The following is a 12,752-nucleotide window of genomic DNA, read 5'->3' as shown; positions in this document are numbered from 1 at the left end:
ATCTTTTTTTTTAATCCAAATGTTTTTAAACTTTATTATAACGTTTGTTCTGCGACGCCGTTATTTTCAATAGTAAATCTACTTAAACTTTTATTATTTAATGTTCTTATTACAGTTAAGACGTTCTTTTGGAACTTGGTAATTTAGAAATAAAAAATTGGACATATAGTCTATTCGCGATGAATGATATTATTATTATTACGCAAAATCGGAGCTGAGACCGAAGTCTCCGGTATCTGGTAACATTGTTGGTAATGACTACAGAACAAATAAAATTCCCCAATAGAAATTTATAGCTTTCGTGTTAGGTTAGGTTGAGTTCAATTAAGGTTAAATTATGTGACGGAAACGGTAACATCGTTGCCAACTTCAACGTATTTCGAGTTGATTCGTTGAATCATAATTAAATACCGGGTGACTTTTAATGATTGAAAATTATTTTATGTCCGGTTGGCAACACATTCACGATTTTATGGTGGTACACTTGACTATCAGATTCAAATATGACAGCTCGAAAGTCAAAATTGTGTTAAAAACAGGAAAATTCAGTGCTCTTGATTTTTATGATGTACTCGATTTTTTTGCAATCGACTGTATTTAGAAATTGCTAGCGTATGAATTTTAAAATTTGAACAGAATTTTTACACAACCAAAATTTACCTAGGTAATGATTTCACATCGCTAAAAAAAAATTTTGCATTTATAAGTGAACTTTTTCAGATTTCATTTGATAATTAGAATATTACATTTCGTAGAATTTTACAGAAAATGGTAGGTAATGCTCGAATAAACAACGAACAATATTTTTATAACTCATTGTACCGGGTGAGATAAGTTTTATCGTCAGCACGATTAACCCTATTAAAAAATTAGTAAAAATGAAGCAACTTTAGGGTTACATTCCCTTGATGTGAGACTTCAAATGTGTGTAATCAATTTCCACTTATCACTTAATTCAGAGCCATAAAATTTAAAAAATCGATTTTAAGCAAAAAAAAATTTTTTTCGTACACGCTCATAATTCACAATTAATTCAAAGAACACATTTACGAAATTCGCTTCAAATGAAAATTATTCGTTTTTGAATTATTCCAGTTTTAACATTAAGAGCGAAAAATGACCAAGATTTACCACCGCATAAATAAATATCTCATTGTTGGGAAACATCTGTTGACCACTTTTCTAGTAATTGTTAAGTCCCTAAAGGGTATCATAAATAACCTTCGTCAACTTCTTTTGTGGAACTGACCGCCCAATTTAATAATAAATCATAGCTAAATTTTACGCTTTAATATCAAATTCAATTTATTTCAAAAACCGGTGATGTTTTCATGATTTCAATGACACCAAATTTTTCCTGAATGTTTGAAAGGACTCTCAGTGAAAAATTATGTAAATTAATTTAGCAGTTATTGAATTAAAACAAAATCTTTACCTGTTTTGTTAAAAATTTTGAAATTTTTGCGGACTGTTCTAGAGTGATACACAATCATTCCTGTTTTCGCACTGACGATAAAACTTATCTCACCTGGTACAGTTGGTTGCAAAAAAAAACGGGATATGAAAATTTTCCTAATGTACCTACTGTCTCGAGCAATAAATTTTGGTCGTCAATGTCACAATGTCATTTCAAAATTTGGTTAGATTGTCACAAATAAAAAAGAAATTTCTGCCTGATTATGCCCATGTCAACAAAGTGTCAAAAAAATGAGGAAAAAATGACAGTTAATGCCATTCAACATGATGGTAGGTTATGATATTTATGATTATGACCGTTTTACAATGGAGCATTTTCAACATTGCGTCAAAGAATGACATTGACGACCAAAATTTATTGCTCGCGACTGTAAATTTGGTATTGTCCATTTGTCAAGTAATTGTTACTTGACAATACTTATGAAATATTTTTTAAATGTCATTAAATTTTGATCACAATTCTAACCTATCTCTCGTAAGAAGGGTTTCACACTGAAAAATTAGTAGAAATGTGTCAATTTTATTCTGACAGTTCTCGTTATTTTGCAACCAACTGTATATTACGAGTATTTCCATACTTTATAAAAAAAATATATAAACATGAAAATGCCAACTACAGTTGCATTAAAAATATATAAGATTTAATTTACGTATCCTTCAGAAATAAAAAGACATTTATGTCAATTCTGTAGCTTTACTCGTGTTGTAGTCTCTTGAAACGAGACAGCCGACATATCAGTTGCGACAAGTGTCGTGATGTTTATTGTGTCAATTCGAAATATAACTTAGACGGCACACGACAGTTATGTCACTTTGTATCTTGTTGTTGTTTTGTTTACATTTCCTTGTTGATAATACGAGACGAGCGTGGTGAGCAATCGTAATGCAGCAAACCGAAAAGGATAGAGGACACTCCCAAAGTCTGACGGAGTGCTTTTCCATAATCAGGAAGAGTATCCTCCGGAGGACGGCAAGTGATAAAGATAACCGGCCGTAAATTACGGCAATCTGTTCTGCTTTGTGCGACTTGGCGTGGCCACCCCGGGACTCCCGGACTGTAGCTTTTAACATGGCGCATTAACCGGTGTCGTGACCATTAGGGAGTGCCCCTTCCGTACACCTCCGTGCGATGGAAGCCCGAGTCGAAGCCGCACTGCGGCCGCAAGAAAAAATCAACGAGACGCCGCTCGCCGACACGCAAGGGCCGAAATCGCGCCTGCAAGCAGCCCGACAAGGCCAAATTCAACAACAACCTGATCAACATCTTCCACACGGAGTGGAGCCGCGACCACGGCGGCGTCGTCAAACCGCACAACAACGAGAGCGACTTCCTGGTGAACCGGTGGAAGTTCGACACGATGGACACGAACCGGGACGGCGTCCTCGACAAGAACGAGTACAGGGACCTGAAGCGCATCGCCAAGAAGGCGGTCAAGCCGAAGAAGTGCGCCAAGATGTTCCCGCGCTCCTGCGACGTCAACAGCGACGCGCAGATCACCCAGCAGGAGTGGGCCGAGTGTCTTACCAGGGACGGCATGGACGGTAGGTGTAATTGTAAGCGGTATTAACTAACTAGCATATCCGGCGAGCACTGGCCCCGCGTTTCCGCTCGCCCACTAACTCCCCTGTTTATTAGAACTGGCATGCGCGTACTTTGTTTTGAACTTAAAATAGTTTTTTTGCGTGTTTTTTCGTGGTTGGAAGCAGACGGGGGCGGCGGACAGAACGCTTCCGAGGACAACGCCGAAGACCAAGAGGACTACGCCGACTCGTTCCCCTCCCACAGGCCCCTGCCGCACGGTAGGTGATCGCGAAGGTCCGGTGCAGGTGCATTTTGAACCAAAGATGAGTTGGAATTTTCAAAAAAAAATAAATTAGAAAACGCGACGGTCGATACGAGGGTTAGGTATCTCATTTCTGAGGAATATACCTGATGGAATATTCTCGAAATGGAAATGAGACATCAAACGTAAAAATGTGGTCCGACCGTGAATCGTTGGAACCTCAGACTTGTAAAAGTTATTTTTTCTCAGAAATGGTGCAATTCGACGTTCTGTAGATGCAGTGGTTTTAACATTCTCAGAAATAAAGAAGCGATAAATTAAATTAATTGGAGAGAAATTCAGAGATCCGCAATATTATTTCTTCAAATTTAAATGGTAATAAATCTTTGCGACCATTAAATTAAAATTGATAAACCCTATAAACAGCCGAGGTCGCTCAAGATTTTCCAGGACAGCAATAATTAAATTAATGTGTGTGCACACGCAGATAGTTAAGAATTAAATCATGCTTCATGTGTATATTATGTAAAAACCTTTATAAGAAATTTTAATAATACAAGGTGTATCTGAAACACGTGTATTAATCAGTGGAAGAACTCGCCATTTTATGAAAATGTTCTCTATAACATTTTGCAAAGTTCGCAAAAGTTTTTCAAAATTTTTGGCCCCCCAATTTTTGCCAAACGAGTCGTTTTGTGTGATTAACTATACAGGGTGTCTCAGCTAAGACTTTCCAGCCTAATATCTCGGTTATTTACCAACGGATTTTTATGAAATTTAAAACGCAGATATTTTAGACCGTGAAGGTTCAAGTTAAAAAATGTAATTTTAACACATGTTTTCTTTATCGAAAATTATGCGCGATTATTATTAGATTGTTAATCATTAAAAAATAGGGGTCTACACAAACAATTAAGTAAATCACTTGTCTGATTCAACGAAAAGATTAGATTTTGTCGTTAAAAATTTAATGTAAAATTTGAGCAGTTACCTTTTGAAACAATTGATGATTAATTGCCATGCAACATTTTGTACACCCTTTAATGTCTGTCAAAATTGGGCGCGCTTTATTAGAAACGTCAAATTGTGAAAAATTATTGAAAATACTCTAAAAATAGACTGCAGCGGCAGAAATTTCAATATTGTTGAAAAAGGAAAAAAATTTGCCTATGGAGAGTGTCGTAAGAACCTCAATGACACAGTTCGTTTTCTCGTGGAAGACTATCCAAATGTTTGCTTTACAAAATGTAAGGTTAAGAGAGTCGTCAATTTATTTGAAGACACAGGAAGCATACGTGAACTAAATTACCTTGCTAAAATATCCCGATCGTGTTTTAGTCCTTTATGGAAGAATTAAAGCATCCAGTATAATAAATTACGTCCAAATGTTGTCTTTAACTTTGTAAGTGTTTGTAAGGTTAGCAAGATAAACGTCAAATATGTCACCTGCGCTTCTGCGAAAAGGGATGACCAAAATTCTGCAAAATTTCGCGTTTGTTTCATATATTCGTGTCAAAAATGGATTACTCCCTAGAATTAGAACTTTAGGGAAATAACGTTTTTCATGTTGTGTGTAACTAGAATTTTCAAAAGTTATTTTGAATCCCTAAGGTTGGTTACCATGAATTGAGAGATTAAATCCAAATAAATATGCCGCCAGTAACCAAAATTGATTGTGAAACGAAAAATCATCTATCACTTAGCGAGAAATTAGTCATTTGCAATTGTTACAATTAATTTGCTGTCTTACATTTTTGGGATATCTTTTGTTTGTCACCAGAAACCACATAGCCTCCAACCTAACCAAATTTATGGCAACCTAGTAACGAATATCCCTAAATCCTAGGAAGTAATCCATTTTTGACATGAGAGTACGCGTCTATACTCAATTTCATATAAATGTGCATCTAAGCAAGCCATGAAAATCTGATTTTCTGTTGGTATTAAAGCTAAAGCTAGTGACTTTGACTTTCAAAGTTGCTTGCTCTGCGCGAACCCGATTTGACTAATTTTTCAGTTTTTGTCCATTTTAACATTGCTGATTTCAAAAGCAATGTTACGTCTTTTTACTGATTAAATTAAAGTAATTCTTATTTGTTTTTGTCTTTGTATTTTTACCAAGTAAAGATTTATTGGACATGACCTTCATAAATGTGACTTTTGTAATGTAACTAAATTAAAAGTGCTTTTACAAATGCACAGCTTACTTGATGAACATTTATATGAAATCAATTATACATTTTTGCATTTGCAGCCACGTTTAACACAGTTTTTTACTTTTTTCTTACAAACCAGACGTCTTTCAAGGACGAGTTTTTCCCTACAGCATTTTTATTGACGATCAATTTTTTATATAAATCTTAATTGATTCAACATTTTAAAAAGGCATGTAGAAATTACGTTTTTAAGACTTGGGTGATTGCATTAATGGGATTTTATTCTTCGCCGTCTAAAATATCTGCATTTTAAATTTCACAAAAATCCGCTGAAAAATAACTGAGTTATTGGGCTCGAAAGTCTTAGCTGAGACACCCTGTAGTTTCTATTTTTTTGGAACCATGAAAATGTTAATTTTAATTATTTAATTTTTTCTATAACAATGTAACAACTTTTTTAAATTTTTAATTAATTTGTAACGATTTTTCGTAAAAAATTCAAATATAAAAAACGTTTCATTTAACAAGCTCTGCTACGTGTTAAAATTAATACACGCATTTTAGATACACCCTGTATATTTCTGAATAGTAGTTAACGTGCACAGCGATAAGGAGAAAAATAAATGAATTTCAAAGGCAGCAAGCTTATACGACAACCGCAGCTCGTTCGTTGAAAACTTTAATGAGGTGGAATTAATGCAATTTGCTTACGGATTGCAGAATTATAAGAAACAAGAATCTAAAAATGTGATCATATGTGGTTAAAGAAATATTAGAGGAAAAAAGATTTCAGCTTACAAAGAAATACAATTTTAGAAAGTGGTAGTTTGACATTTAGTTTTAAAGTGAGGCATATTTAAATTATGTTTCTTTAACAAAACAAACAAAACTGTTGAAACAGCAAGATGTTGCTCACCTTTAACATTTCTTAGGTGACCGAAGTGACCTCAGTAAAAATAAGATTTTTCACTAAAAATACTTCCCTACGAGATCTGCAAGAAAATATTTGAATGATAAGAGATGTTGTCACGAAGCGACTTCAAGGTTCACTGTTAATAAATTCGCCATAAATCAGAGAAGAATTTTATTAATTAGCAAATTAAAATTAATTTTATTAAAAAATAAAAAAGTAAACAGATAAGACACAACTGCAATGTATTCTATAAAAAATACAGTTGAAGTGCAATAATCTTCTTCATTAAAGCAAAATAATTAGGAGAATTTAAATTTGTTCGGAACATGTTATTTCGCAGGTACCTGTGACTCTCGCGCCATTTTGATTATTTCCGATTATTTTTAAACTAAACAGTCATAAGAAAGCAAATGGATTATCAGGTATAATTGCCCTAGTGATTCAGAAATTCTTGATAACTGTGTTGGTGATCACGACTGAGAGAGAATTTAACAGCAGACACGAGTGGGTCACTAACAAAATTATCTTGTCAATTACGAGGGTAATTCGATATGAGTATTCGCCGAATGATCGCTGCAATTTAAATTTAGGCCAAATTAAAATTATAATCAAGACATCAATTCATATTTAATTAATATAATTAATAATAATGTGTTTTCTTCAAATAAACGCTATAAAACCTCTGATTTAACCGAATTTCATTGGTCCGATTTTAAAAAATAGAGCATTTTCATTGGCCAAATTTTTATGAAGTGAATACTCAGGTATAATTGCCCTAGTGATTGAGAAATTCCCGATAATTTTGTGTTGGTGATCACTGATCACGAGTGTTTTCTGCTGTTGTAGAAATTCCCGAATGCGTAGCAGGAGGGAATTTAACAGCAGATACGAGTGGGTCCTAACAAAATTATCTGGAATTTCTGAATCACGAAGGCAATTCGATGAGTATTCGCCGAATGATCGCTGCAACTTAAATTTAGGCCAAATTAAAATTATAATCAAGATATCAATTCATATTTAACTGTGTCCGATGTTAGCAAGATGTCAATAATTCATTGGACTGTCAAGGGTTTTTTGAAAATCGTTCAAAATCATGGCCTCAATCTCATATTTTAATAAAGTTAGAATCATTTCATTAATAATTAAGTAATTTTGTTCCAATGTATTATCTTAGGTTTCGTTTCGTCAATAAAATTTGACAAAAAGACCGTAATGACAATTAATGTCACATAACATGTCATAAGTTAAGTCCGTTTCACACTGGAACACTTTCCATTATCCATTATGTTAAAGAATGAAATTCACTACCAAAATTTATTCCACAGCGCAGTGCATGACATTTTAACACTGCAACTACATTTCGTAACATTCCCTAGTTACTTAAAGATATTTTTTTAAATGGGCTATAGTGACTTTTGTCAATCAGCCATGAGTATTATCTGCTTGTTGGTTGAATTTGTACTTTTTATTAACATTTTTTTCAAATTTTGAAATATGTACAGTTGGTTGCACAAAAAAATGGGAAATGAAAATTTTTCTAATGTAAATTTGGTTTTGTTCAGTTGGGATTTTATTCTTCACCGTCTAAAATATCTGCATTTTAAATTTCACAAAAATCTGCTGGAAAATAACTGAGTTATTAGGCTCGAAAATCTTAGCTGAGACACCCTGTATATGTACAGTTCATTTAAAAATTATAGAGTACACCTAATTTTCTACAGTGTGAAATGCACTTTAATTTTTTGTCAATGATCAATGTCAATTTTGACAAACAAATTCCGAATCTAACCGAAAACGCGAAAGTGCTCATTCTTTCCAAATTAGAAGAAGATCCGGAGGGTAGCCCAGTATTATAACATTGTGAAGAGCACCGTGCAGAGGATAAAACAGACAATATTATGGTGTTCTAAAGTATCAGCGACATTTTATGTTGTCAAACTTACCTAACCTATATAAAAAATCTGACGCTCAAATTTGAAAAAGGCATCTTTACATGTGGAAAAATCTGTAATAAATCGACTTCTTGATTTTTGGGGTGTACTCGATAATTTTGAAATTAACTGTAGTTCGTCATTACAAAAATGAATCGATTTATAGGTACTTTATTTCACAGATTTATTAATATATCCCCAAATCCAACTGTGCGAAACTGGTTATTTATATTCAGGTCAATTGCAGTTTCTGACACGATTAAGTAGATGGGGGTCATTACTAATCGTCCATTTCCTAGAGTAAATTTCCAGAAATTGTGTGGCGTAAGTTGTGTTTCGGCACATTGCAAATGAGATCATGTGCAAGCATTAAATCAGAAGCATTTAAATGACTTTCGCACAAAGCAGGAAGTGCTAGAAGGGTAGCTCTGCCAACATTACATTTTATGTAGTCTATTAGCTTTACTTGGTAGGACTCGTATGTGCAGTGGCGTGCAATGAATTTTGGTCGTCAATTTTGTTATCTGACACAATGGAAAGTGCTTTAGTGTGAAACGGGCATAACCTATTACATGTCATCACCTTCTCTTTGTTAAATTGGCGAAATGTAAGGTATAGTTGAATTTTTTTAATAAACAATTGTCAAAACGTTGTCTTGTTGGTATGAGCCAAACTGTGATTTTCATGATAATACGATTGGTCACATTGAGTGTCAACATTTTTTTATGTAACTGAGCCTGCGCCCTAACGAGCGAGAGTTTATTTCAAATTCGAAAAGGTTTCTCCTGATTTCTCATTAAATTTGTTTTGAAAATGAATTCACGGAAAGGTACGGGAAGTGAAGTGAACATAACCTTTACCATGATTTGGTGTCAAATTGTTATACAGCTGGTCCATATGTCCAAATTTTAGGGTGGTACAGTATGGTTTTTTACTTCATTTTGACACTGACAATTGTCAGTGTCAATAAACAATTGTTTATTAAAAAAATTTCACTATATACAGTCGATTGCAAAAAAATCGACTAGGTAGGTACACTTCTGTGCAATAAAATTAAGCACTTCAAATATTTTATAGTTTAAACGGGACATGACAAAATTCCTAGCAACAAAAATATTAATGTAAATCAGTCATTTTTTTAGGAATGTCAAAATGACACGTCAATTGAAAATGTTTTCAGATGTTTTATCAGTTACTATACACCCGTCTATACATCTAAAATATTGTGAAAAATAGTCACAAGACTTGTGTTTAATTTTATTGCACAGAAGTGTAGGTACATCAAATTTTCTATAGTTTAATTCATCCTTCTTGTTGTCAATTTTGATGTTACCGAGACAAGCTAAATGTCAAAACTTTTCATTTTTTACGTCAGACGTAATGACATTTCTTGTCTCAGATAAAACCTATTTGAAAAAGCATGCCATTAAAAGTTAGAAAAGACGGATGCACGTGTGTTAAAAATAGGAAAATTCAGTGCTCTAGATTTTTATGATGTAAGTACTCGATTTTTTGCAATCGACTGTATATTGGAACAAAATTACCAAAAATTACTTAAAGATTATGACTTGATTAAAATATGATATTGGGGTCATGAGTTTGAACTGTTAAAAAAAACATTGACAGCTCAATGAATGATTGACATTTTGTTGATATTGGACATGATCAAGAGAAAAGAATTTTTAAAATGACATTGACGGCCAAAATTTATTTCTCGCCACTGTAGATAAATCTTTCTTTTTGGGTGCTAGTTAGTTAGAATGCACCTGATTTTGTTCTTTTACAAGGAAGTCCACTGATATTGATAATTTTCTTGAAACTTCACACAAATTGATTTTTCGTGGAAGAACATTTTCCTCCCGCTTTACTTTTCGTATTGAACATAAGGACAGTTATCAAAACTTTAGATTCGATAGTACTATTTCACTGCACTACCGAAACTATTTTGGCAGTAATGCATTAAATCAAATTAATTAAACATCAACTTTGATCCCACAGTCTCCCGTTTTCAGCGCAAGATCCGCACATTTCGTATTTTTTAAAACCCGTGGGTGTTGCCAACACATCCATACCAGAAAATTTCAACTTGTCAACCACCGCACCGCACCGGACTTCGATCTCGTTGCACCAAACTCACACTTTCACTTTCAGCTCTTACTTACGAGGACGAATCCTCCGAGATTCGCGACGATGACCCCACCGACTGTCTTTCGGACCGACAAACCGCCCTGATGGACGGGGGGCAGTTCTACATCCCCGAATGCACCCCCGACGGCCGATACAAGAAGGTAAATAATGTCGCGATGGACCGGCCAATTCGGCTCGATCAAACGAACATTGCGAATGTTTAATAATAAATATGATGACCTTTGCTCGCCATTTTCAAGTTACATCAAATTGATAATTTTATTTATTGATCGCTTTTGGTTTTATTTATAATTGCGAGACGCCTCCTTTATCTGTAATTGAGCAATAAATTCTTTTAATGCGCGACACGCTCTTCAAGCAGCACATGTGGCGCTCGATGGCCAACCACCACAATAAATCTTGACGGGGCCAAAATAGACGAAATGATTTGCGCTAAATCTAATCAAAATGGGGCACTTTCGAGTGGAGTCTTGTCAGAGCTAATTCCTCTCGATTTGGGTGTTTTCAGATCCAATGCTACAAAGCGGCGGGATATTGCTTCTGCGTGCACGAAGACACCGGAAAGAACATTCCGGGGACTTCGGTCAAGCACGGCACGCCGCAGTGCGACCAACTCAGAAACGTGAACAGGCCCATGAAGGGTTGTCCCAACGACAAAAAAATCGTTTTCCTCAAAAACCTCATGCAGTTCCTGCACGCTCGGATGTTGAAAAATAACGACACCAAGAACCTCGACACTCTGCCGTGGATGTCCTCGAAGGAGGAGCAAGCGGCCACTTGGAGTTTCGTCGATTTCGACAAGAACAAGAACAAAATGTTGGACCGAAACGAGTGGAAAATCTTCAAAGAGATCGTCTCGAAAGAGAAGAATTTGAGAAAATGCGGGAAGAAGTTGCCCAGGTACTGTGATATTAATAAGGATCGAAACATCAGCATGACGGAGTGGCTCGACTGTTTGAACGTTCAGCAAGGTCTGTTTCAATTTTTTTATTGGTTGTTGTTTGATATCGAGTGTTGCAGAAGCCGCCGTAACCGTTCCGGTATCATCCAGGACCGGTAAGAAGAACCCGCTGGACGTGTTGATGGAAGATTAGTGATTTGTGACGTAAATGTTGACAGACTGGATGACCCAGCTTTATTGGACTGGCGCGAGCCACCCATCTTTTGTGATTATAGTGTAGTGTATAGCTTTCATCTCCTATCGTAATAAATGCATCGTGCTTATTTATTTTCAAGTGTATCAAACAATTCAACTGCGCGAATCGGCACGGACGTGCGATTCGAGCGGTTGCTTCAATCCAAATTGAATAAACCCTCTTGGAAAGCTTTGTTGATGGATTTTTAGTATAATTAAAAACCACTTTGTTATTGTCTGACTATTTAATTAAAATAAAGAGTGAATATTTAAAAAGGCGTATCACAAAACTTATTTCATCCACATTATTTCCTGTCCTTTTTGTACTATTGTTTTAATTTTAAACCTGATAAACACGACGTAAAGATAAACCAAAAATTACGCAGTCCACTTTAAACACCTGGTGTCCATGTGCGTTTCCATGCACTTGATGCTACAATACCGCGTGCCACATGCTACACACGAGTAATGTCCGAAAAAACCGCACACTGCACAAAAGTGCCGCGGGGGTAGTTTCGACTCTTCCGCCGCCACGTCGATGTAGGATACCCGCCCTGTCAGGTCGGCTTCTATGCGGTCTTCGTCCACGAGTTGTTGGAAGTTCTTACGGAACTTGGTTTGGTAGTATTCTGCCGTACGCTCTCTTTTTTTCGTTCTGGTTGCTCTGTGTTCCAAGTTGTCCTCAAATTTTGGCACTTTCTTGCTCATCACCAAGTCAGCGTGGGGGTCATCTTGATAGTTGTCTGATTCGAGCAATTCCATTATTTTTCGGTGGCGACGTCTTCGTTGGGTCTCATCTATCACTCGGCGTTTGTCACCTTCTTTTATACGGTTCGAACCCCGCAATTGCGATTTGAAGGCTTTCATCATGATCACAATTGTAAAATATTGCTTTTGCCAGATGGTTTCACTAAAATTATAAATTGAACTTTCTCCACAATATGAGGTTATGTTTTTGTTGATGTCACAGAACATGATACCAACATTACCAACTACTAACGATTAAAGATGAATATCGCAATTACATTTGTGGACCATAATCTTTAAATATTATAGCTGAAATAATTTCTAAGTTATTTTCATAACATTGGATAAATTTTATTCTTTAAAAAATTCTCAATTGTTATTTGTTACAATAAATTGAAGATCGAATTTGAATGTTTGGTGTTTTTGGTCACCGCAGTGATACAGTTGGTAATGATGTCGTTT

General features: G+C 35.4%; 2 protein-coding genes across 4 annotated transcripts in view; one reads left to right on the top strand and one right to left on the bottom strand.

Moving 5' to 3' along the window:
• magu (SPARC related modular calcium binding-like protein magu) overlaps positions 1–11,823 on the top strand; it is a 31,348-nt gene extending 19,525 nt beyond the window's left edge. Inside the window, exons 3-7 of one of the 3 annotated variants that reach the window (XM_069049206.1) lie at positions 2,577–3,018; positions 3,151–3,276; positions 10,412–10,548; positions 10,917–11,379; positions 11,432–11,823. In XM_069049206.1, coding sequence (XP_068905307.1) covers positions 2,577–3,018; positions 3,151–3,276; positions 10,412–10,548; positions 10,917–11,379; positions 11,432–11,502 — 1,239 coding nt within the window. In that variant the 3' untranslated portion in view covers positions 11,503–11,823. Of the gene's footprint in view, positions 1–2,576; positions 3,019–3,150; positions 3,277–10,411; positions 10,549–10,916; positions 11,380–11,428 lie in introns of all 3 variants that reach the window. The other 2 variants (XM_069049196.1, XM_069049215.1) reach the window with 2 other exon arrangements.
• Positions 11,770–12,528, bottom strand: LOC138131942 (zinc finger HIT domain-containing protein 1). The gene has a single exon (XM_069049228.1). The coding sequence runs from the start codon at positions 12,516–12,518 to the stop codon at positions 11,922–11,924; it is 597 nt and encodes a 198-aa protein (XP_068905329.1). The 5' UTR covers positions 12,519–12,528; the 3' UTR covers positions 11,770–11,921.
• Positions 12,529–12,752: the final 224 nt, after the last annotated feature.

Source organism: Tenebrio molitor, chromosome 1 (genome assembly GCF_963966145.1).
Source record: "Tenebrio molitor chromosome 1, icTenMoli1.1, whole genome shotgun sequence".
Taxonomy (NCBI): Eukaryota; Metazoa; Arthropoda; class Insecta; order Coleoptera; family Tenebrionidae; genus Tenebrio; species Tenebrio molitor.
Note: the sequence above shows the minus strand (reverse complement) of the source record. Positions and strands in the feature narration are given on the sequence as shown.